A 26,281-nucleotide genomic window follows, 5' to 3' on the forward strand; every position below is an offset into this window, starting at 1 on the left:
GTGGGTGGTCCATTGGTTGAAACTTTTCTTGGACCCTCTTTCAATAAACTACTCAGAAAACACATTTTAGATACCCTTTTTATTCATTAATTTCTGAAGTGAGCAATTTCTTCACAAATGATAAAAAACACTGATGTTTATCAAATAAACTATTTAAATTGCATCGACTGCACGTGGTAGGTTTCCTCATCAACAACTAACTTGTTTTGGAAAGACCACCCAATGTGATTTGGCTGGTGCTCTGTGCGTTTTATTCATTATGTCAGGTTGAGTATTGGTAACCAGTTAATGCACTTTCCGTTATTAGTCAACAGAGGGCGCTATTCAAAAATTCGGGTTGGATTTCGTGTGATGCTCTTACAACTGTACAAGGTTTCAGCAGCCACATTAAAATTTTCTGAATCTATTTGTTTCTCAAATTCAGGGGAGGGCTCTTTACGAAATCTTTTCAGAATTATGTTCGTTTCAAATTGATAATTGTAGAACAAGTCTATTTGTGTGCCAATTTGCATGACATTTAAATGAATTGAAAGCCTGGCTGTATAAACTTTATAATAATTTTCTGTGACTTGTATAAAACAATAAAACCGCTTCTATTTATGAAACTCCAACAATAATATATTTTTATTGTGGGCCTGGATGACCACAGAAGCCTACTGTAGCATTTTAATAATGACAAATTGTATACTGGTCTAGCAAAAAGCTTCTGACTTTCCTAAATTATTCTATTATGGCAGAATCTATGACAACTTTCTTTCACAAAATGAAGTTAAATTGTTCATCCATCATTGGCAGCTTCCAGTTTTCATCCAAAAGTTGCAATTTCCACATAGCATAATCTTGCATAACAAAATCTCAATAAAGCTTGATAGTTTTTTCATACATTCATATGACAGTGTTGTCATCTCCGGTTTTTAAACTGAAGTCGTGAAAATAACACCCCTGTGTCTTCTCCAAGAGGTCTACTTTCAATAACTCGCTGCATTCCTTGAAAACATTCTAAGTCCTTCAAAGTCCTGTCGCTTTCCTCAACACCAAGTCTGCATAGCAGCCTCTCGGCCATTTCTGGTATTACTGGCTGCATGAGTATCCCACAAATCCGAAGTGTTTCCATGGCAACATAGAGGACAGTTTCCAGCCAGGGTTCTTGATCCTTGTTCTTGATGAGGTACCAGGGTTCGTGTCGTTGAATGAAGGCGTTGGCTTGCCTCAAACATGACATGATCTCGTCGAGCGACTTGTAGGCTTCAAAGTTATTGTAGTGAGAATCCACTGAATCTGGAAATTCATAATAAGAAGGCCCTTATGAGAGCATAATCGAGAACGTTGACAGTAATTATCTTTCATTAAACTTTACTTTAATTTTATTCATCAGGTGTGCCCACTTGCACAGCTCTCCCCGTCCCGTTGTCAAAGGTAAGTTCAATTTTTGTCGCCAAGAATATGAACATTTATTCATTCATTTGTTAAAGGCAGTGGACACTATTGGTAATTATCAAAGACTAGCCTTCACAGTTTGTGTATCTCAACATATGCATAAAATAACAAACCTGTGAAAATTTGAGCTCAATCAGTCATCGAACTTGCGAGATAATAATGAAAGAAAAAACACACCTGTCACACGAAGTAGATGGTTGATTTCGAGACAGAAGTTCTAAATCTGAGGTCTCAAAATCAAATTCGTGGAAAATTACTTCTTTCTCAAAAACTATGGCACTTCAGAGGGAGCCGTTTCTCACAATGTTTTAAATCATCAACCTCTCCCCATTACTCGTCACCAAGAAAGGTTTTATGCTAATAATTATTTTGAGTAATTACCAATAGTGTCCACTGCCTTAAATTCTCTATCGGGATAGTGAATTGACGAATAGTGCCCATTTGTCTCTATCAAGCAAAATGTTAAGCCCAGTTCATACTTCCTGCTTATTTGAATGCGAAGCGGATTTTGACGTCACATGGCTTTTTTTCGCAGAGAATGCTAACTGATGCAAATTATTATTTGCAAATGTGTGACGACAAAGTTCATATCGCATTTATATTATAGCATGAAGTATGAATCAGGATTTAGACCGAGTTGGACAGCTTAAACAAGTTCCAGCCTCAATGAGATCTCAAGGTCATGTTTGGATGAAAGTTAAGTTTATTTAAACTTTATTAAACTTTACTTTTTGGGGGGACAGGAATCATAAAACCCTCACCTGGTAATAATGAAACGGCCGAAACCAACGCATAGTCCTCCGCAGTTGCTCTTCCTGATGCAAGCTGGCTTGACTGTTGCCATGGGAATAGCTCAGCATGGCATTTTGGAAAAACTTGGGAAGGGTTTAAGGCTTTGCCTGTCACCCTTGACAACAGATTACCAAATGTATCCGCTAGCTCCGAGTTCAGAAGTTTCAGAATTTTCTCGTCTGTGTAGTCTGTGAAAATCAACAGAATAAAAGTTACTTCCAAGCTACATGGGAGAATAGAATTAGCTGCAGCAAACGTCTTACCCAAAACCAAAAGGTATAAGTGCAAAACAAAATAGTGTCCTCAGTGACATTCGGCGCGTGTCTTGGCAAAGTGTTTCTTGAAGGCTAAAATAAACTTCTAACCTTTAAGAAAGACTCTGCTTGGGTCGAAACGCCAGCCTAAGGTGGTTTTAAAATGTTGAGTGCAAACAATCAGAAATTTGAAGAATGTATTTCAAGTTTCTCCACTTCTGACTTCCATGTGATGCCCTCCTAGCATGCGAGTGGTCACTAGAAGTATAACCCAATCCTTAGAGGCACTGGACACTATTGGTAATTGTCAAAGACCAGTCTTCTCACTTGGTGTATCTCAACATATGCATAAAATAACAAACCTGTGAAAATTTGAACTCAATTGGTCGTCGAAGTTGCGAGGGAATAATGGAAGAAAAAACACCCTTGTCGCACAAGTTGTGTGCTTTCAGATGCCAAAAATTTGAGACCTCAGCTAAGGTCTCTTATTCAAGTCAAGTATTTTCGCAAGAAAATGCTTCTTTCTCAAAAACTTGAAAAAGATGTTTCTCACAATGTTGTATACCGGTACTATATCAACAGCTCTCCATTGCTTGATACCAAGTAAGTTTTTATGCTAACAATTATTTTGAGTGACTACCAACGATGTCCAGTGCCTTTAACTGGGTTATACCATTTTCATTTTCTGTATTCATTTCAGAGAAAGTATCTCAGATACAAAAAGGTTACTGAAAACTGTGATAATTTCTACAGGATGTAAATCTACTATCCTCCTTCGACTCACCCCCATCTGAATGTAGGACTCCTTCCCTAAGGAGGAAGAACCGAAGACCATCAGGGGTGTAGGTCTTGAGTCTATCAAAGGGATCCACCACGTTACCTCTACTCTTTGACATCTGAGAACAAAGGAGTCAGTAAAACATAAAGGTCATATACTAAGGCCGCATCTGAAACAGTGACTTTGGCTACAGCTATGGGTATGGCTAGGGCCCAATTTCATAGAGCTGCTAAGCACAAACATTTGCTAAGCGTGAAATTTCTTTCTTGATAAAAACAAGCCAACCATGCCACCCCATTACCTTGAAGTTTCCCATGGTCCAGTGAGAATGGCAGACTATGGATTTAGGAGGAGACAAACCAGCTGCCATTAAAAACGCAGGCCAGTAGATTGCATGAAACCTGAAACAAGTAATAAAACAAATTGTCACAAGATCAAAGAAATGCATTTAAGGCTTGTTTTTCCCTCCCATGTATCTGGGCCTAATTTCATAGAGCCTGTAAGCATATAATTTTGCTAAGCACATAAAAGTAACTGGTTACTAAACACATCAACAAAAGTAAGTCCCCCCCCCTCAACAGTTCGTCATAACATCGTAAGGTAAAACATTTTACCAATACAACTAATTAAGAAATAATTCTATGACATGTTTCCTAAATTTTGTTGAAAAATGAAAGATGGATGACATTAATGTATTGTATACTCAGTGTTTTTCCAATCATTTGACAATCCAAACTTAAGACATGGAAGGAACTCGGAAAAGTAAATGTTGTTGGAGTTGTTGACAAATATAGAAACTTAGTAAATACAATTCAGGTATCTGACTTGCTGATGCAATAAATCAAAGAAAACAATAACTCAATACAAATTTCTTATTTCTTACTTCAGGATGTCTTTTCCAACGATGTGTGTTGCTGGCCATAGTTTTGTTTGACCAGGGAATCCACTCACGGTCAGGTAGTTGACCAATGCGTCCAGCCACACATAAATCTGGAAACATTAAAGTGGACATTATAGTCAAGTAGGAAACATCGGCAAAACATCTTTCACTGACTGGTAAGACTGGGAGACCTTTAAGTGGCGACAGACATACCAGGGCAAATTTTCATAGAGCTGCTTAAATACACTGGACATCTTTGGTAATTATCAAAGACCAGTCTTCTCACTTGGTATATCTCAACATATGTATAAAATAACGAACCTATGACAAGGAAAGAAAAAACACCAATGTCGCACAAGTGGTATGCTTTCAGATGCTTGATTTCGAGACCTCCCAATTCAAATATTTCAGTGAGAAATTACTTCTTTCTCAAAGAATATATTACTTCAGAGGGAGCCATTTCTCACAATGTTTTATACTATTAGAAGCTCTCCATTGCTTGTTACCAAGTAAGTTTGTATGTTAACAATTGTTTTGAGTAACTACCAATAGTGTCCAGTGCCTTTAAGCATAAATGCATTCTGAAAAAAAAAAGAAGAGAACTGTCTTACTGTTTGAGATGAGTCACCAGGAACGGGGATTCCCCACTGTAATCTGTCTCGCTGTCTTGAGACAGAAAGATCTTGCAGGCCATCTTGTACCCACTGACGTACCATGTTGTTAAACTTTGGTGGATACACAGCTGAGGAAGAGAGCAAAGGATTACGGAATGTCATTCACAACGGAACATGTACAGGGCCCAATTCCATGGCTCTGCTTATCGTAAGCAAGGTATTAATTACCAAATTCCTTACACGTGTTTCCTAACCCTGATACATGTAGGTGGGACTCATAGTAAACTAAAAGATAAAATGAAATGCACTCTTTTGAGTAAATGCAAGAAGTTCAGGAACACTAAAACATTTTTCAACGATTTGTAAACAAATTGGACAGAGTCAAATACTGTCTGAATACTTTTTCATGGATATTTGGTTGTAAGGATTGAATAAATGAACGAAAACTAAGTTGGACTTGCTAACGTACATTCTTTTACTAGATTTGTGCTGACTTGTCTTTTGTGACTTGTATGTTGGCTTACATTTTGCTGTTTACTAAGGTTTTTCCTTTTTTTTTTATCTGAAGTGCCTTGAGGCCCTCACATACGGCACTCTATAAATATTTGATTATTATTATTATTACCTCTAGGGTTCTTGTCCAGCCACTCCAGAAGTGGCGTTGAGAAGTCGCTGAGTTTGAACATGTAATTGGTCTCTGAGGTCCACTCCACTGCATTCCCAGTTTCCACTGAGACCTGTTCGGATTATCAGAAGGAGGGGAGAGAGTTTCACTATAGGCTCTATGGATCAAACTGTGGCCCCAAATTCCTAATTTTTTTTGTTTACATTGGATTTATATTGATTGAGGAATTTGGAAATAAATGTTAAAAAGACCCACAACGTTCTTATATGTTGAGACTGATCTCAACACTCCTTCATAAAATAATTTCTTGTTATTGCCTTGGAGGAAAGATGACGACCCACCTTGACCTTAGAGCCATCTTTGCCGATACCATCCTCCACCTGCTGTGAGCTGAGGAATGTTTCATCTGACGTCGAGTACCAGCCTTCGTATTCCCCTTTGTAGATGAAGCCATTGTCCTGCAGCGTGGTCTGTAGGGAAGTCAGATGTGATGAAATGAAGTGTTATTAAGGGTGCGTTCGATTAGCTTCCCTGGGTCGACACCGCGGTGCTCACTCGGGTGAGCCCCCAACAAGAGCTAATCAAACGATCACTCACCCTCTAGTGGTGACGTCATGCACCTGGGGCCAACCCAAAGTGACGCACTCCACAAGCAGGTCACTTGGGGCCGACCCGGGTGAGCCCCTGAAATGACGTCAAAGCTATTCGAACGTACCGGGGGCAGACCGGGGTCGACCTAGGGAAGCTATTACAACGCACCCTATGCTATGGGATCGACTAGATGAAACAACTAATGCTCAGAGGTTCACAAAATCAAAAATTTTTACCCAGAATGTGTTTACAGCAGTGTGGTGTCTCTTTTCTGTTGTTCGGATGTAGTCTGTGTACTGTATGTAGCTGGAATTGAAGAGTCTCTGGGTAACAAGGGAGAACAATTTTGATTGTAAAAGCATAAAAACTAAGCCTTTTTCAGATTTAATTTTTTGTGTATGAAAAATTACCTCTTTCTCTAAAATTGTATGACTTCCATGGGTGTCGTTTCTAACAAGTTTATAATATCAACAGCTTTCCAGTGCTTTTTACCAAGTATTATTTTAAGGTCATTAATTTTTCGGAGTAATTACCGATAGTTTACATGTACCCTCCGATAAAAAGGGCAAAGGTTTTTACCATTTGCTAAGCGCACTTCCATTAGAAGTTCTGATAGTCTATGATGGAAAGTATTTAATGCGGCGCACCAAAGCCAAGACCACGGCAGCAGAGGCCAGGAATTCCAGGCCTGCATATATCCGCATGAAATTCAAAATAACAACAAATCTCACTCTAAATTCTTGCGAGACTTTGTCGCAGAACTCCAAAGGTTCTTTCCCGGCGAGGGAAGCAGCCTGTTGAACCTTCAGACCATGCTCATCCGTTCCCGTCGAGAAAATTGTCCCTTCAGCTCCAGATATCCGCTGCCATCTGTGAGCGCAGTCTGCGATTAAGGCGGAGTAGAGATGCCCAATGTGAGGAACTGGGTGATAAGAAGAGAGAGACTTAAAGGATTAGGGATGGAGTATCGGGAATCGGATTAGGGATGGAGTATCGGGGAATGGGATTAGGGATGGAGTATCGGGGAATGGGATTAGAGATGGAGTATCGGGGAATAGGATTAGGGATGGAGTATCGGGAATGGGATTAGGGATGGAGTATCAGGGAATGGGACTAGCGATGAAGTATCGGGGAATGGGATTAGGGATGGAGTATCGGGGAATGGGATTAGGTAGGGAGTATCGGGGAATGGGATTAGGGATGGAGTATCGGGGAATGGGATTAGAGATGGAGTATCGGGGAATAGGATTAGGGATGGAGTATCGGGAATGGGATTAGGGATGGAGTATCAGGGAATGGGACTAGCGATGAAGTATCGGGGAATGGGATTAGGGATGGAGTATCGGGGAATGGGATTAGGGATGGAGTATCGGGGAATGGGATTAGGGATGGAGTATCGGGGAATGGGTTGTTCTGAGGACGGGCTGGGGTTTCTAGTAAATTGGACACTTCAGTTACGTTTAGACCTTGTCTGAATTGGTGGCTACAGCTACAGCTAGATTTCTGTGTCACTGTTTGTTGAAGTATATAGGTCGTCCTTAGCAAAACCCTTCACAACAACCGTAGCCATAGCTATCTATAGCCACCAATTCGGAAATGGCCTGATTTTACCTGCATTGACATAAAAGATGGGAGTTGTCAGAAAGTCGTTTCTACGGACATTGCTTGATCCGAGAGCTCTGACATTCAGTGATGACCATCCGACTCTGGCGTGTCTGGAGACTGACGCAGTGCAGGTTTGCCCCAACGTCATCAACCGCAACGCCCCCATGGACATTGCGCATTGGCCTAGTTACTGCAAAGTCTGCTCCAGGGAGCTGCTGAGATGCAAGACACTGTGAAATAGAAATGGTACAACTAAAATAGCTGACATTTTAAGATGAATGATAAAACTATTATTTATTAATCTAAATAACATGTCTTCATTCAACAATAAGCAGATAAGTCATTATTTAATTAAACTAATTAAAGAGAAGCTAATGTTAAGTCTTAACATTAAGACATTTAAGACGACTAAATAATAAAATAGTTGAAGCTCTTTAAAAAAATTAAACGAGAAAGAATTAAGTTGTTTCTATGTACTATCCCCTTCAGAAACAACTGTTTGAAGATCACTCTAGCATAAAAAAAGATATCACTCACTTATCAGGAAAGTTCTCAACAAGGAAAGACTCAATTTCAGAATCTGCGCAAAAATGAATGTGAAAAACTTGAATCAAAACTTTCCTTTGGATAACTTTCCGTATGGCGCCACCACTTTTTCACTCATTTTTACAAAAAGGGATATGTCAATCAGGTAAATTAGATACTATATTATTTTATTTCGAATGAAAAAGTGGTGGCGCCATACGGAAACTTTTCCTTTCCTTTAATTCATATTTTATAATAATGGTACTGAGTTTGTGAACGCACTACTATTCCCACTTAACTCTCCAGTAATGATCATAAAAACATCAAACTTCACTACACTACAGTCTACACATCTGATATGATTAGTGATTTTGTCGTCTGCTAAAGAATTTCAGTTTATCAAAATTGTTTGCCTCAAATGATTTGGTTATTGGCACTGAAATGCTTTAATCAACAGAGTTGCAAACACGCACTGAACATTACATTATAAACAATATATAGACACACTTTTGGGTTCGAGCAAAAAACAGGAGAATTCAGTGTTTAATTTAAAATAAATTCTTGACGAAATTTTTAATTTTTACCTTCTGCTTCCTGCAGCTGCCCCATTTGCGACTGTAAAAATTTGATCGCTTGGTGGCAGCATTTCGATTAATTAATTATCTCGTAAACAACTCGGCTGTTTGATTCACAGAGGGGGCGAGGAGTCCGTCAACATGGCGGCTTTCGTCCATCATGCAAACCGTCCTCTGAAGAGACCGAGATTAGGTGCCCCAGATGTCTACCCACAGGAAGCAAAACAGAAGGAAGTGAGTATCGATATATTAGATATATATCCTGTTTCATATAAATTGACATTTTGGATATTGTAGGGAGATATTTGGGATACAAAACGGTGGTTGGTTTTAAAATATTTTTCCTCTTTTGAGATTTTCATTGGTCAATCAAATGACAATGCCTTTTTAACTTGGGTTTATATTTAGTCATTCTTGTGTGAAATTAAAGTCTACTTTGTCACTTATTGGATCCCACTTATTTAAGATGTTTAGAAGGCATTATTTAAAAAGAGATTTAATTTAAAGGGGCTATTTAAAAGTTAAATAAACCATGGCATAACAATCCGATTCCGAGTTCTTGTGACGTGTGTTTGTGTGTGGCTTTTTCTTCTTCTTTTTAGAATTAATATAAACCACAAGGGAAACTGACTGGGTAAATTTGTAAATGATTTTTGGGGTTGAACAAAGAATTGACTAGAGTGGGATTCGAACCAAAGACCTCCGGATTAACGTGCCGGCGCTCTACCAACTGAGCTATCTAGCCCTATAAAGGGCTAGAGGGCTAGATAGGGCTAGATAGCTCAGTTGGTAGAGCGCCGGCACGTTAATCCGGAGGTCTTTGGTTAGAATCCCACTTTAGTCAATTCTTTGTTCAACCCCAAAAATCTTTTTAGAATTAGTTAGAATTAGAGGACTAGGCAGGATAGGAGAGTGTAGTGGTGCATTTTTTTCTAAATCTGCGCAGCATCTGATCCTGAATCTGAATAAAATTAAAATAACTGGTTTTAAATTGGGATAAAAAAAATATAAAAAAACAGCAATGGTCGCAGAGATTCTAAATCTAATAATGCATAGCCATTTTATGATTGATAAGCAGTCTGGGAGGTATTCCATGGAGCCACTACGCAAATGTTATTAAATTAATGCATCGGCTATTTGTATTTCAGTCACTTGCCAGTCGGTCCATAAGGTACGCATCAAAGAGGGTGCTACAAATTTTGTTTACAAGATTCGCCGAGCATGTGATTCATAAAACTTGGTTTGCACCAGTATGTCCTCTAATGTTGATCATCAGCCCACCCTGGGAAAATTGTATTAGATCCTGCCACCACTTTTTCATTCATTATGAAATAAAATAGTATAACATTTACTCAAATGAAATTATAATCCTGTTGATAAAAATTAGTGAAAAAGTGGTGGCAAGATGCAGAAAGTTTTACACACCATTTCATAAACAGCTTGTACACAATTTGGAAAAAAAATTGACCTACCTATCTACCCTTATTTATTTTCATTGTAAATAATTGTATTAGGAAATTCAACTGTTTTTTTTATAGCATTTCTGTCGTAAAAATGTAGCAATGATTTCCAAAGTTTTGTTTTATTATTTTTTATTTTGTAGGACGAGCTGACGGCTACAAACGTAAAGCAAGGTTTCATATTCAACAACCTACCCACATGTCAAGATGAGGTATGTATAAAGCTAGTTGCGATAACGTAACCCTCCTCCCGACGGCAGGAAGGCCGGAGGGTTACGAGATCGGTTCGAGCGGCAAGTTACAATCTGGTCAAATACGTGGTAAAAATAGGGCAAATCTGGTGACTGGCTGTCGAAATTGTACGTGTTGGACCAGATTGTCAGTTGCTGCTCAAACCGATCTCGTAACCCTCCGGCCTGGCGGCCGTCGGGAGGAGGTTTACGTTATCGCAACTAGCATAAAGCTGGAGACTCGCAATTACAAAGTTATGGGCTCAACTCCCTTAGCAGATGAAATTCCAAGCCTGTAACTTACACCAATTATTTGTTTTGCTTTTTATTTTTCCTGTAGTATGGCACTGCAAGGACCAGCCACATCAATCCAAACAAGGTAAGAATTTGACCCAATTTACCTGGGGTGGATTTCACAAAGAGTTAAGACTAGTCTTATCTCCAGTTAGGACGAGTTACTCTTCCTAACTTAGGACTTGCCATATGGTTTTAAAATCTCCTAGAACTAGTCCTCACTCTTTGTGAAATCAACCAAAGGACTTTATTTCATAGAGCTGCTTAAGCAGAAAATAGTGCTTTCAATCTTTTTGCTTAGCAGCAACTAGCAGGATACCAGTCACATATACTTGTGACATGGTAGTTCGGCTGGTAACCTTATTCTGGTTAGCTTAATTATGTTGTGCTTAAGCAGCTTGATGAATTTTGGCCCTGATGTCATCATAACAATAATCTTGGTTGTGCCACTTTGGGATTCAATGGAATTTAAAGTGATGCAGCATTTACATGCTTACCGGTTTAGTCCAAAAATGGTGAGTGTGGTACAGTCAATGTGTGTGATAAGTGTAAGAGGGGCATAGAGCTATATATATTGACTAGAGCGCTATAACTTGCTCTGCGTTTTGAAGCCACCCTGGGCGCAGACATGTTTGATGTGTTGCGTGATTACGGAACAATTTTAATTCACACTGGCGCGTTTTTTTTTACATTCGCCGTGTGCGCTTACGTTCGCGACTGCCCATTCGCGTCTGTCCGTGCTACGAAAACCGTAAGTTCGACTTGCTTATTGATTGACGTACTTAAAAAAGTATCATGCCTTTTAAACATGACGCATATGACGCTTGCAGTTTGTACGCTCATCAGCAGATTGTGCGTTTACATTCATTTGCTGCATTTTTTGGTTCGATGACACATAGAAAAGAACAAACGCACTATCATGCAAATAGCCGTACAACTGCCGTACATAATTTCAAGCTTCTGTATTGGTTTGTACATAAACATGGATGCGCCCACACGGCTTCAGCACTTTAGTGCGTGTATAATGGGGTGTTAGCGCTCTATTCAATATATATAGCTCTATGAATAGGGGTCAAAAGTAAGTACAAGAAGTTGATTTGATTTGGGTCCTTTTTCATAAAGCTGTCAGTAGAGACAAACTGAGACAGATTTTGAAAAAATAATTTTCCAAGCAAAAATGAGTAGGGTATCAGTTGCAACAATGTAACCTTTGTGCACTTTTGTCTGGTAGCCTACTTCTGGCGAGGATTATTTTTCAGTGCTCACAGATTTTATGAAATTAGGTCCTTGAGGATTTTTTCTTTTCTCAAAAAAAATCTAAAATTCATCTCAAGACAGTTCCAAGTATTTGTTTAAGAGAAAGTTTTTAAGAGAAGAGAGATCTTGATGAGGCAACACAACCCTCTGTATTTTCCATTTCCACATGTTTTAGTTGTAAACAAATGATAGCTGCTTAAAGTGCTTTGTTGACAAACAAAGTTGTTGATTGTTTGTGTGGTCTGTTGTTTGTTTACAGTTTGGTGCCTGCTTCAGCACTATGGTTGCAGAGAAGCAGAAAGTCAACACCTTTCAAGATTCAGGAAAGAAGAAAATACAGATCTCGAAAGACAACTACTGGCTGGTAAGTGTAACATTTTTTGTGATTTAAGTTTCATTCATTAGTCTTTCAAAATCGTCTTCAGGAAGTTGTCTGATTATGGAGGATTGAGGACTGTAGGCCTAAATATTTCTGGTTTATCACAAGTTTTGGAATGTACGTTTGCATAGTGTTTTACGATGTAGTTGCTGTTGGTTTACAACGCGTAGCTGGTCATATTTTAAGCAGCCCGCGGTAAGTTGACAGGGAGGGTAGTAATTGCACCCCCATTGGGTTTATTTTTGTCATTCTACAGAAATGTCGGAACACGGTTTAAGTGTTTACTCTGGACTGGCATTTTCCTGAGTTCTGTTTGTTTCAGATTTGTATCCTTAACATTGCTTTTAATGCCTTCCGTCCCTTCTGCAGGTCACACAAACAACCAAGTCTAAAGCAGCAATACAGGCGTGGTTTCAGGATCTGGCTGGAAGTAAACCACTTCAATATCTGGCTAAAAGGGTAAGACCAAAGTTCAAACTAAAATAATAATAATATCAAAGTCTTATATGGCGCATAATATCTACCAAACAAGATACTCAGTTCGCTGAGTATGCAAAACTTTCAGAAAGATAGGTTATTGCAGTGATGAATTCTGAGACCCAATTATGTAGCACCGTATAAGGGTTTACAAGGTGCCACGGCACATACAGCAGCCACAGCCAGGAACACCGGGGCGAACTCCTTTTTTCGAAAAGTGCACTGGGTTCTTTTACATGCGTTACACAACATATGGGACTAACGGCTTTACGTCCCATCCGAAGGACGAAGCAATGGTAAAGTGTCTTGCTTAAGGACACAAGTGTCACTGCTGGGGATTCGAACCCACACTTTACTGATCAGAAACACCAGAGTTTGTTTTTGTTGCTCTTAACCGCTCGGCCACGACACTTGCACTATTTTTGTACCCGAAGAATTTCCTCTCTTATCCAACAAACTGCAGTTGAATTCAGTCATAAAATGTCTCCTTTCAGGTACCACAATTTAACAAGAAAGATGAAATCTTTGTTACGTTATACGATTATGGAGTCCCAATGATTAGAGCCACATGGTTCCTTAAGATGACAGCTGCTTACTCTGCCGCCATGTCTGAGACAAAAATGAAGAAACGAGCTCCGAATGATCCCTCACAAGGTAAGGATGCCATAATATAAGGGTGGGGTACATGTATGTTCCCTTCTTTTAAAGGCAGTGGACACTATTGGTAATTACTCAAAATAATTGTTAGCATAAAAACTTACTTGGTAATGAGTAATGGGGAGCTGTTGAAGTCTTCAGGGTGTACATGGTAAATAAATGACTTGTTCGTTTGTGCACATCTTTAGAAGAAAAACATGCTCACGTGTGCTGCACACTAGGCAGGAACTTCAAATTTTGTGACCGGAACAAAAATATCTCTAGCTACAAATCTATCAATTTCATGTAAAACCATTTGGTACTTTGTACTGCTGAAGACAAAAGATGGTTTAAAGTTTTTTGTTCTTTTCATTTTGTTTCATCATCGTTTAGACTGGTGTCAGCTGTTGAACAAGTTCTTACGAGATCAACTGGCAAAGATCATCGAGTATCACCACACCCTGGCCGCCACCCAGTCAGCCGCCCTGTCTGGCGCCCTCCCAGGCCTGGGGCCCCTCCCTGCCGCTCAGTCCAGTCTACCCCCAGAGATTGAACACGCGTTGAACCTGTGGCAGTATAACTGCAAGTTGGTCAGGTACCTCTATCAGGTGAGTATTGCTCTGGAGTCAGAAGTAGTTTATTTCAACCCTCTTACTTTATCCAGGGAATAGTGGTTTATTGACAACTTTACAAAATCATAAATGTTGGTCGAATCAAATGGACTGATCCGGCCTGTCAATCAAACTGTGTGCGTTCACCCATTTGACCAATCACAGCAATGATTGTGGTCAGACAAACTCGGTCATGCGTGCGTGTATATTTGGCAAGCGGGGCAGAATTATGCAGAATGTTATTGGGAGTGCTCGAACACAGGTCTTGCTCATGTGCCTTAGGCAGAGCTTAGTGGAAAGCTGGAACGGTCCATTGAGACTGAGAGAAATTTTGTATGTTTTTTTTGGCACAGGAGGGAATGTTAGAGTGTCATGAGTTTCTATCTTGGCTCGTTGACATCACAGAGAAAGTGAGACCACACGATGACAACACATTCAGAATAGTGCTACCCTTCTGTCTCCAGGTACGTTGTACTTCACATTTAAGGGTGTCCACAGATTTACACTAAACTTACACAGTTTGAAGATAATGATAGTAGAAAGCTTCCCTGAAAATATTACGTTCTGAGGTGCTGTAGGTTTTGGGAAATGAGTAAAATTCAAAGATTTTTTTACTGATAATCTTATTAAGAGTGGTTTAATTCATAACTTTAACCATATCTGTCCTCCAGTTTCTTGAGGAGTTTGTAAAGAGTCAGATGTTGTCTCGTCGCCTGGCGTATATGTGCGTCCGTCGTCTCACGGCGATGTGTAACGATGCGACATGCGCAGCGGCCCAGCCAGCACCCTCTCCCCACATGGTCACCTCTCCATCAAGGTAAACATATCTTCGTCTCTATCAAACAGTCAGGGCCCAATTTCATAAAGCCTGTAAGCACACAAATTTGCTTAGCATGAAATGTCTTCCTTGATAAAAGTAGGATTACCAACCACATTTCCATTTGTTGCATATTGCTTGTTAGTGGTATTCGGCTGTTGTTTGCTTATCCTGAAAATCATGTGGAAGTTTGGTTGGTAGTCCTGAAGAAATTTCATGCTAATGTTTGCTTACAGGCTTTATGAAATTGGGCCCAGGTTGGTGTTGTAGTGTCTTGCCTCGGCTCACCACCTCTGGGATCCTGGTTCGAATCCCACCGGGGGCACTATGGGGATTGGGTTTTCAGTCCCTACCTGACTGCGTGGGTTTTCCTTGGAATAATTCTCTGGGGTTTTCCCCCTACATCTAAAACTGAAATTTCTTCATCATCTCTTCTTGTTTGGCTCTAATTAGAGCGTTGAGAATATATATCCAGAAACCAGATCTTTGGTAGTTCATTCAGTGTCCAGGGTTCAATTTCATAAATCTGTTTAAGCAGAAAATACTGCTTGGCAAAATTTTTTTGCTAAGCAAAAACTGAGTGGGGCACCAGTCACAACAATAAAAACGTAATGTAATTTTGGCTGGTAAACTCGTTTCTGTTGAGCAATCTTTTTCTGTGCTTACAATCAAATGGTTTCTCAGATAACTTTGTATCGATTAAATTGTTTATAGCGTTACTATGCCGACCAGCCAGCCTACACAGCAACAACCACTGGCGGCTATCTTTGCGGAGTACACCTCTTGCCCCCAGCACCGTCCAATCATCGTTGGTCTGAGCCTGATTCTACAGACAATCACGTTACGCTGTCCTAGCGCCCTCGTGTGGATCAACATAGGAGAGGGAAAGAGCGCTGGTTCCCCGGGATCACCGTTGGATATTCTTCCCTGCGCTCCGAGCAGCTTGCCACTCCCTGGTCCCCCTACTATGCAGAACCATCATGTAAGCACTTAAACTATCCAGGCCCAATTTTGTAAAGCTGTTAAGCAGAAAATACTGCTCGACAAACTTCTTGAGTGATTGAGTTGGGCACCATCAGTAAGCGATATCGATTTATTTTGTTCACGATATATCGCAGACAATATATCGTGATATTCGGTATAATCGCGATTAATTAAATTTGACATCATCAGTCTTCAAACTCCAAGTGAAAGTTGTAGAAGAGACAGTCATAGCATAAGAGCGGTGTTCTAATGACCTATTCTTCTGGTTTTACTCCAAACTTATGGGGTGCAAGATGTCTCAGCTAGCAAATACATCGCGATATTTAATCCATATCGCGATATGTCGCGATGATCGCGACATATCGATATTTCGATTAAAACCAAATCCATCCGATATCAAAATTGTTTCCAAATTAATATTGCGATATTCGATAATATCGTGATATCGCCCAAGCTTAACCATCAGGGCCCAATTTCATAGAGCTCCTTAAGCACAATAAAACTATGCTTACCAGAATAAGGTTACCAGCCAATCTACCATGACACATGTACAATGTGTGACTGGTGTCCTGCTTATTTCTGCTATGCAAAAGATTTTTAATCAGCTTGAGCAGCTCTCATAAAGCTGTTTAGCAGAAAATACTGTTTGACAAATTTCTTTGCTAAGCAATCATTGAGTTGGGCGCCAGTGACAACAATGTAAACGTAATGTGATTTGGGCTGGTAACATGTTCCTGTGCTCAGCATGTTTTTGTGCTTACAGGCTTTATGAAGTTAGACCCAGTACTTTCGTCAAACCCCAACTCCCCTCCAGTGGTTACTGTGATACGTCCTCACACTAACAAAAACTAAGAAACATATTGACAAAATAGGGAGACCACCAACAAAGGCCTAAACTCAGTTATTAGAGCACCGACACGTATAGACCTTCATCACTGTGTGGTCATCTTGATTTTACTCCATTCCAACTCATTGTAACCAAACTGAGGCTGGACAAAATAATAGTCTGGTGCCATGCGCAATGAATGTTAGGTACTGTTGTTGGAAACGGGGAACATGACCAAGATGGTAACAGCGTGATAAAGGTCTATTGGTTCAAATCACGCACGTGGTCGAGCAGATGAGAAGCCACTATTATTATTAAATATTATTATAAGTTATTAGTTTGTCCTGTTTTTCTTTGTCAGATCCGAGCATCAATTCGGAATGCTGAGCATCAGATTAAAATGAGAAGCCGGGCAGCGGAAGTGAGGTGGTCATCTGATAAATGTCAAGAGTCAACAACAGGTAAACAAAAACTGAAAAGGTCTTTATTTGAACTCCCTTATACGGCGGACAGGATAGGCTGTAAAATGACTCCATTCTACCTTTCTCTAAAGCTTATTTACATAAAATAGAGTTTCCATAACCTTTTTTTATAAAGAATCTTTTTACAGAAATTTTGCATTGTTGTCTACAATAAACATTTCTACTTCATTGTTTTTTTTTCAAGTAACATTAATTCTTGTCTAGACGCTGTTAACTGAACAAATATTATTTGATTTTCCTTTTTGCTGTAAATTCTTGCTTCTACATAGGCTTCCTTTAATTTTATCAGAACTTAAACAAAAGACAACTTTTCTTTCATTGATTCTTGTGTTAACCTCCAGTAAACATTTATCCTCCATAAAAAATGGACGTGATTTGGGTTATTTTATTGTCCGTAATTGTTTGAGTTTTCATGGTAAATTTACATACTCCAGAATCCAAGATGACCGCCCCCTGTTACTATGGCAACACCCCCGAAATAACCATGTATAACCTCCGAGGTAAATATGAAGAGCCACGTCGCCGTTGACAACCCTTTTGTTTGTTTTTCACTATGTGAATTAATTACCATTTTATCGTTTACGTAAGTTTCAGTCTGCGGTGTGTTTGTCCTCACAACGATTATTGTCGATTTTTCACTGGTGTTTTTCACCTACATTTCTTCATGTTTTGTTTTGGTTCCTATTTAAGAAAAGCTATTTTTATGCTTACAAGGTAACTTAATACTAGTTATTGTTTGAGGTCACAAGAGGGCGCTATACTGATAAAATAGATTTTGGGATGGTTTTTTTTGTTGTTGGGGCTGTTAAAGTTCAAAGATTATAACACCACTCTGTTGCTGTTAACATTTCCACCTGAAACTAATACTGTTTTCTGTTAATTTGTTTGTATCTTTGAATTGTTATTTTAATTTTATCTTATTTTATAAAGTTATTTGTTTATCAATTTTTTTATTTTTTTATTTATTTATTTTTTTTATTCCAATTTTTAAATTATTCGTGGGGGTGAATTATGATTTTTTTTTTTTTTTATGAGTAAAACTATAGGATATTTTTTTTTTGATTTTTGAGGTTTCTCTCTTTCTATACTCATTTTTTGTAAAACGCACCTTCATTCACATTTTGTTAGCCTATGTGTTCAAAGTGTTGGCTGAAGAGTTTTATTTGCTTGGGAAAAAAACAAAACAAAACAAGTTTGTTATTTTATGCATATGTTGAGATACACCAACTGTGAAGACTAGTCTTTGACAATTGCCAATAGTGTCCACTGTCTTTAAATGAAATGGGAATTCTAAAGTGGTATCATCTATAACACTAATTTCATTATCTATAAATGTATTAACTCACCTACATTGTAATACCCACCTTCAATAAATCATGGGAGGGGTAGGGAGGGACTAGGGTGAGAGGAATAGGCGGGAGGGAGGGAGGGACACAGGACAACCACTTTTAGTGATCACACAATAACAAATCAAGTCACCATGACAACATTTATTGTTGACTAACCCATTTTGTCATTATGAATCGAGTTCGGGCGAGCGACTAGACTGGACCAGAAAGTGTGACGTAGCTCTGGAATTGACCATAGTTGACCATGCTCCAGTGCGTGGTTCGATATAGTCAATCTCCTTGTGCTCTATGGTTTCTGGTTAGTCTAATCGGTCTAGTTGCCACCTGAATTTGCTCAATAAATCTTCCGATTCTCCTATATCATTGTTTCCCTGTTGTTTCTTGTTCTGACAGTAACTCTTAAGTACATTGACGAGTTCATAAAAAAAAAATAATAATAATAATATAAACGGCCTTTTTTTGTGTTTGTGCCTTCAGGTCACACTATAAGTCGAGTTCTACATGTTCTGGAGTTGTTGGACAGACACTGTTTTGATCGCTGTGATTCCTGTAACTGCCTCGATTCGTTGTACAACAAAATCTTCAACGCCCCGCAGAACAAAGACGGCTCAGAGGTCAGTGAATACTTCTTATTTCCTCTCTGCATTTTGTATTAAAAAAAAAATTTTAGATGATTTTTTTCAGATAATCTTCCCAACAAAATAGCTTGGCAAAGCTCCCTAAAGGGCATTATATATGCCAAGACAGTCTATTCTGACATTAGTTTTGCCGTGTTTTTTGTCCGTAGTTGCCAATGAGTGATGACCCGATCATCCTGTTGCTGTGTGAATGGGCGGTGTGTTCTGAACGCAACGGTGAACATCGAGCCCTGGTAGTCGCTCAACTCTTAGAAAAACGGGTGATTGATTTAGAGAGTGAGGTAAGATAGATGGATGAATGGTTTATTTGTTATTCCAAAATACAAAAGACACCACAATCAGAAGATTGAATTGCGTCTAACTTGCGGCTAATGACCTTACGCGGAATTAAAAGCTTGATTACCCCTTGATCGGTTTGATCTGGGGACAACTAGAGAATAAAAATCAATTGAAGACAAAGATCTTGACAAAATGGGAAGACTTCCAACATAGGGCTGGATAGCTCAGTTGGTAGAGCAACATAAACCAGGAGGCTGCAGGCTTAATACCTGCTGTCATAAATATATTGTTTTGTTCACCTAAATTGAAAATTTTTTTTATTGATAATATCAATTTTGTTTTATTTGTGTACGATGATCACACTCCTGTTATTGACTTTGCAGCAAAAGGTAGACAGTGAAGAGAAGGAGTCTATGTCGACTGTGTCCCTCCTGCCTGGAGCTACTCCGCTGTTCCAGGGTCTCCTTACACACTTCTTGGACACTCAAGCTCCCGTCTTTGTTGGTAAGTACTCTTTATGTTCGCCAGCCTGTCTCTGTTTTACAGATATTTCCATGGTAAATGTTCCACCAGTCTAGCCAACCTTGTTCCTCCTGTCAGGGTGTTTGAGCGCGAGACCAGGCTTTCTGCTTGTTTTCATCCTTATACTGTGATTGTGCCGAGATGTAGAACAAAGAGCTACTCCAGTAGCTTTTTCCCTCGTACTGCATCTCTTTGGAACTCCTTGCCTGGTGCATGTTTCCCTTCATCCTATGATCTTCCATCTTTTAAGAGGAATATCAATTCCTACCTTCAGCTCCACTGAGTTTCTGCATGTCTATGTTTTCTTCCTTGTAGCCCTACCAAGAGTGGCTTTTAGCCTGTTTTGGGGGAACTTGCATAAAAAAAAAAAATCAAAAAAAAATCAAAGAGCTGATTTTGTGCTTACTGAGTGATTTCTATTTCATACTGCTGCTAATACTGTTAGCCCGGTAAAAAGCGTGCTATCTTATGGTGCTTGCTTAAAACAAATGAGTGACAAAACAATGCATTTCCACGGTGAACGTAAAAGCTGGCGATCTAATTGTCTTGCGAACCTAGGAAATACGTTTATACTTTTAGGCAATCTTTTCTGCCATATTTTAATTTAAGCAGTACCACAAAACCCCTAGATGGCGCTTCCCAGGTTGTATCGTAAACTTTGGCGTGATCTCTGGCTGCACACAGTTAACAGTTTACATGGCTTCTGACTGGCGTCCCTGAACAAAGATATTGACTAATAGAGAGACTGCCAATAAATGGCTGGATAGCTCAGTTGGTAGAGCTTCAGTACGTCAATCCAGAGGTCATTGGTTCAAGTCCCACTCCAGTCAATTTTCATTGTTGTTAAACTTACCCAGTCAGTTTCCCTTGTGGTTTATTACTTGATACCAGTACTCTTATACATTTATTCTTTAACGTATTACGCAGATGAGAGCATATCCAGTGAAGACCGGCGGGCCTTCGCCAATCTCGTCCTCCTCTTCAGCGAGTTGATTCGCTGCGACGTCTTCTCCCACGATGCCTACATGTGTACGCTTATTTCGCGCGGGGACCTGACGACAAGCCCCCCTCCTCTCGTCAGTGAACCACCGCCCTCGAGCGAAAGGATGGACATCGATCCTGAGAAACGGACGCCGTCTGAAATCAAAGAAGAGGTAAATTATCGGAAAGCTCCGATTAAAGAATTTTTGAGTTTGGCCACAAAAAATTGGAAAGTATACATCTTTTAAACGAGTGAATGTGGTTACATTGGACTACTTGGGTCATTAAACTTAATGGATGACCAGTCCAATTTGCCTGGGGCATTCAGAAGCATCATTGGTTTGTGCATGATCACATGAAGTCCACTGTTCGGAAAAGTAAAAACATGGAGATAACAGGTGTAAGTTGTCAGATGAAAAGGATGTGTCTTTTAGCTTCTTTCTTTAATGGAGAAATCCTGTGATGATAAAATATGATCTTGTTTGAATTAGTGGCTATAGCTACGGCTATGGTTAGATTTTCCCATCATCATGTTTGAAGTATAGGATGTCCATAGCAACTCCCTTAGAAACAGTCGTAGCTGTAGTCACCAAGTCAGATCTCGCCCTACATGTATGTTTGTTAGGTCTTCAGGACCCATTTTCATAAAGCTGATGAAGCACACAAATTAACCGAGTATAAAACAGTTATTCTTACCAGAAAATGATTACAAGCTTAAACACCATGTAGCATCTGTGAATGACATCCTGCTCATCTTTGCTAAGCAAAAAAGTATTAATTATTTAAGTGTTAAAAAAAGGGCCAGTTTCATTACACACAAATTAAATAACCATGTTTTTTTGTTTTTTGTTTTTTTTACTTTAATTTTTTCTCATGGATTAATTCATTTTGTTGACTTGATCTCTGTAGCCCAAGGACATGGATGACATTGAGATCAAGCAGGAGCCCGAGGAGAAAGATTCCGACGATGACTCCGACGACGAGAACAAACCAAGCGGGATTCAGAAAAAAGAATCCGTCTCCTTCCAAGAGAAGTTCCTAGAAGCCATCCAGTCCAACAAGCTCACAGCCGAGAGGGACTTCTTCGACGACGAGAAAGAGGACCGCAAGAAAGGCTTCCGGGAGAGCTCCACGCCATCCCCGCACCAATCCAAACCCAACAGGCACCTTATGTACGCCATGCATTTCCCGATCCCGCAGGACGAGATGTCCGCTCACGAGTGCAACCAGCGTCTAGTGCTCCTCTACGGCTTCGGGAAAGCCCGCGACGAGGCCCGGCATACCGTCAAACGTATCCAGCGAGAGACCCTCCGGGCTCTCGGAAGCAAGAAGGAGACCCCGGGTAAGAGCGACAGCAAAACAAAGCACATCAAAACGGAGGGACAACAGCCTGTAAATCTGGAACAAGTTGTCGAACGATACAGGACGTTGTCATATTTCGACCAGCACATGGTCACAGCCGCCTGCGCGTCGCACGTCCTGGAACAGATCCAAAGCTGCTCGCAGGGTTCGTTGGAGAATCTCCCGTTAGTGGAGCAGATAACGCTGGTGTTTGAGCTCATGGAGAGCGCCCTCAACATTCACGGTCTGTTGGATTTCTCGGTGCAGTTGTTGAACTACATGAGTATTGTGGAGATGGAGTTGACGCAGAAGTCGTCGCCTCTGGCTGGGAACTATACTCCTAATCTCTGCCTGTCGATTGTGGCGGTTTTAAGGAGATATCAGGCGTGTTTACTCGTGTCTCAGGAACAAACAGCCACTGTCTTTGAGCTGTAAGTTTATTCTTTTACTCTAAATATTCTAAATACTCTATATATTTTTTTTATTTATTTTGTTACATATCCAACACCAAAATTAGCGCCAATAACAGAATGTGTAGGAAACCGAAAAGAACTTTTTCTCTTTTAGATGTAGGAGGAAAACCCCAACGGGGAAAACCCATGCAGTCAGGTAGAGACTGAAAACCCAATCCACACGCAAGGCTCTGCAAAACTTGTTTCAAGTATTTGTAATTTTAGGCTTTGATAATTTTTTACTTTTAGATATTTACTAACTTGTCTTTGGCTTACCATTTACTGTAAATTGACAAAAGTTTTTGCTTTTACTGTTTTTGCCTGTGAAGTGCCTTAAGGCACTCTCATATGAAAATTGTAATAAAATTTATCAAGTTTTTGTATCTGTTTTTTTTTTCAGTCTTTGCGGTGTAGTGAAGCATGTGACTAACGTCACAGTGTGTTCATCGGCAGAGCGATGCATCTTGGCTTATCTCTATGACCTCTACACATCTTGCAGCCATCTCAAGGTAATAATAATTTATTCATTCATTATTTATTCATTTATTCATGTATTCATGTATTCATTTATTCATTTACTATGCGCAAGTTTCATAAAAGTATGTACAGATATGCATTACAGGTATTCACAACATCATCTTAATTTCTTTTACATACAAAGTAAATGGCCTGATGCTTCATCCCTAACAGGGTCCTTCTCAAAGACATATTTCTTCCATTTAAAGGGTTTGGGTAATTTTTTTACGGCAAAAAAAACAATGTCCACAGATTTACATTAAACTGACATGGTTTGAAGATAATGATGGTAGAAAGCTTCCTTTAAAATAATACTTGCTGAGGTGCTGAAATTATTTTGTAAATTATTTTGTCACAAAAATAATAATGTCTCGGGAGACGAAATTTATTTAGCATGTTCAACGGGTTACGTTTAACTCTTTCCCACAGGCCAAGTTTTCCGATATGTTCAGCAGTGTGGCCTCTAAGGTGAAGCAGACGTTGTATACCAGCATCCACCCATCAGAGTCCAACCTGATGTGGAATCCAAAGTTTATGCAGGAGTACATTCTAAACTCAAGGTAATTTGCATTTCTTGGCCGAGTTGTTAAGAGCACGGTAATGAAGCGCTGGTGTTTCTGTTTAGCGGGGTGTGGGTTCGAGTCCCACATCTAAATCTCCCACATTTAAAACTAAAAATTCCTCCCTTGTCTTCTCTTCATTGGGTTCTTGGTTAGTACAGTAATTAAGTTTCCTTTTCTGAGAGTCCTTGGTTTCACAACCAGAATACATGAAATTAAATAAAACTCTGTCACTACAAAGCTCTGAGCTTGTTGCACCACATTTTCCCCCAAACTATTTCTCAAACTTATTTGTTGTTCTTCCTGCAGGGGTAGACAGTTTCATCACAGTCCGTTGGGGAAACAGCTCAACGAGAGCCCAACAGACAGATACAGCTTTGTGTGTAACGTCTTGCTTAGTATATGCTGCCCTACAGATGCACAAATGTAAGTAATAACAAGAAAAAATATAGGATTCGAACTGCGTCTAGCTACCGGGCAATCTCGGTGGTCTAGTTGGTATGACGCTGCTCTAGAATTGTAAAGGTTGGTTCGCATCCCACTGGAGTAATATGCCTGTGATATTTGTTCACAGAGCAGGGGAAAGTACTGAGTATACAGTGCTTACACACATCAGTGTTTATGGTTAAAACCAAAATTAATGATAACGATAATGATTTGGTAGGCTAATTATTCTTACTCGCAACTGAGAAACTGAAGTCACAACTTTGTCAGCCACATCAACCCATATATAATAAAAAAACAAGACATTTTTATGGCGCATAATACAGGAGCCTATATGTGCAACACAAAACATAAAACAATGAACTAAGTAAACTAAAAAGCAGTAATTGCAGAAGAAAGATGCAAGCAAATGAGTCTTTTAAAGTCCCTTGAAAATCTGATTTGCACAAAAATTTACAAAACGAACAAATTGTAGCCACTGAGCTTCATCTATGCGATGTACGCGCACGGATGTCACAAAGTTGATGATTGGCATGTCTGACTATCTGTTTGTCTCCCTCTATAGGCTGAACGATCTGTCCATCATGTGCGCTGAGCTGACGTCATGTTGTAGCGCCCTCAGCTCAGAGTGGCTGGGAGTTCTGAAAGCGTTGTGTTGCTCTTCGAACCCTAGCTGTGGATTCAATGACATTCTCTGTCAAGTAGATGTAAGTTTCCTTTTTTGGTCAAGTCGTCCGTTTCTTTTGGATACGTCTTCAGGCTTAGAGGCACTGGACGGTTAAGCCTGTGCACTTACGATTGTGTTGTAAATGTTTAACCTTTTTGATTTTAAAAAAGACTTCAGATCTGAAGGCTTTTATCAGGCATCTGAAAGCTCACAAATTTGTGCAACATGGGTGCTTTTTCATTCATTGTTTACTTGCAACCAATTGAGCCCAAATGTCCAGAGATTTGAACAATTACAAAGGGGAAAAAGTGGGGGGGGGGGTGAGTATCTTCCTCTTAACCCAGAATGTCTGCCTAGTCCAAATACTCAGACTTATCACTCCATCTGGGCCCAATTTCTAAGAGCTGCGCAGGCAGAAAACTGCTTAAAATGTTTTGCTAAGCGAACATGGCAGTGTACAAGTCACAGATTGTACATGTGATGTATTATTTTGGCTGTTAAATTTGTTTCTAGTAAGCATTATTTTATTGTGCTAAACTACTTTTTCAATGCATAGAGCTGCTAAAGCACAAAAAGTAGCTAAGCATAAGAACAATTATGCTCACCAGAATAATGTTACCAGCCAAACTACCATGTCACAAGTACATTTTGTAACTGGTATCCTGCTCATTTCTGCTTAGCAAAAAATTGGTAAGCAATGTTTGCTGCTTAAGCAGCTCAATGAAATTTGGCACAGGTCTTAATCCCTGACTCCTTCTTCCCGATAGGTGAATGATCTCTCCATCCATGATTCGGTAGCAGTCTTTGCAGCCATACTGATAGCTAGACATTGCTTTGCCTTGGAGGATGTCGTTGAGCATGTCGCGCTGACGTCGTTGCTCGTCGCAACTCCTTCTCTAACAGGTTAGTTTTTATTGAGATATAATCAGGCATGTGAGACTTCCTCTTCTCAGCTGATTTCCTCTTTTTGGGTTTTGATTTTCCTCTTTGTTTTCTTCACTTTCTGTGTATAAAAGGATAGGAATAGTATCCTTTCCTCTTTTTTCTTGCCCGGTTTTCTCTTTTCCTCTTTTTTCATGGGTACTAGTAACTCACATGCCTGTATAATTCCTTCCTTTTTTGGGATCTTAAGTTCGTTACTTGACACAAAGTTTGCCCAAGCGAACTGTGTTTGACATTACTGGTCACTTTGCGTTTGTGTTTTATAAGTACAAGAGTGTCAGACTGCCTTCAGACATTGATGTGCTGGGCTCTCATAAAGTTACCAACGATTATAGACTTTGGAAATATTCATAGGGTCTAGGACCTTTGATTTGTTTTTCTACTGAGCAGTACAACCGGCTCTTCTCAAAGCCACCACTTTTTTGAAAGAGATTTTGACATCGTGTCACCGCAAACCTTAC

At 39.7% G+C, this 26,281-nt stretch overlaps 2 protein-coding genes across 3 annotated transcripts in view; one reads left to right on the forward strand and one right to left on the reverse strand.

The window, feature by feature from the left end:
* Positions 1-64: 64 nt before the first annotated feature.
* LOC139944990 (methionine--tRNA ligase, mitochondrial-like) lies at positions 65-8,717 on the reverse strand. Of its 2 annotated transcripts, none has more exons than XM_071942210.1 (12): positions 8,686-8,717; positions 7,583-7,806; positions 6,703-6,893; positions 6,208-6,294; positions 5,722-5,850; positions 5,381-5,492; positions 4,753-4,883; positions 4,145-4,251; positions 3,563-3,662; positions 3,268-3,379; positions 2,199-2,417; positions 65-1,278 (listed from the first exon to the last, which is right to left on the reverse strand). In XM_071942210.1, the coding sequence occupies exons 2-12, from the start codon at positions 7,746-7,748 to the stop codon at positions 902-904; spliced, it is 1,731 nt and encodes a 576-aa protein (XP_071798311.1). In that variant the 5' UTR covers positions 7,749-7,806; positions 8,686-8,717; the 3' UTR covers positions 65-901. The 2 variants fall into 2 exon arrangements, with proteins under 2 accessions (XP_071798311.1, XP_071798312.1); XM_071942211.1 differs by lacking the exon at positions 8,686-8,717 and adding an exon at positions 8,114-8,156.
* A 64-nt stretch (positions 8,718-8,781) lies between these two features.
* Positions 8,782-26,281, forward strand: part of LOC139944987 (mediator of RNA polymerase II transcription subunit 12-like protein) — a 39,642-nt gene continuing 22,142 nt past the window's right edge. The window contains 22 exon segments of the mRNA XM_071942208.1: positions 8,782-8,910; positions 10,280-10,348; positions 10,707-10,745; positions 12,177-12,281; positions 12,666-12,755; positions 13,268-13,427; positions 13,803-14,017; positions 14,374-14,484; positions 14,692-14,837; positions 15,552-15,819; positions 17,009-17,108; positions 17,564-17,629; positions 18,956-19,092; positions 19,266-19,397; positions 19,779-19,899; positions 20,845-21,071; positions 21,808-22,670; positions 23,092-23,200; positions 23,637-23,767; positions 24,077-24,193; positions 24,777-24,918; positions 25,646-25,781. Coding sequence (XP_071798309.1) covers positions 8,818-8,910; positions 10,280-10,348; positions 10,707-10,745; positions 12,177-12,281; positions 12,666-12,755; positions 13,268-13,427; positions 13,803-14,017; positions 14,374-14,484; positions 14,692-14,837; positions 15,552-15,819; positions 17,009-17,108; positions 17,564-17,629; positions 18,956-19,092; positions 19,266-19,397; positions 19,779-19,899; positions 20,845-21,071; positions 21,808-22,670; positions 23,092-23,200; positions 23,637-23,767; positions 24,077-24,193; positions 24,777-24,918; positions 25,646-25,781 — 3,577 coding nt within the window. The 5' untranslated portion in view covers positions 8,782-8,817.

This window comes from Asterias amurensis, chromosome 12 (genome assembly GCF_032118995.1).
Source record: "Asterias amurensis chromosome 12, ASM3211899v1".
Taxonomy (NCBI): domain Eukaryota; kingdom Metazoa; phylum Echinodermata; class Asteroidea; order Forcipulatida; family Asteriidae; genus Asterias; species Asterias amurensis.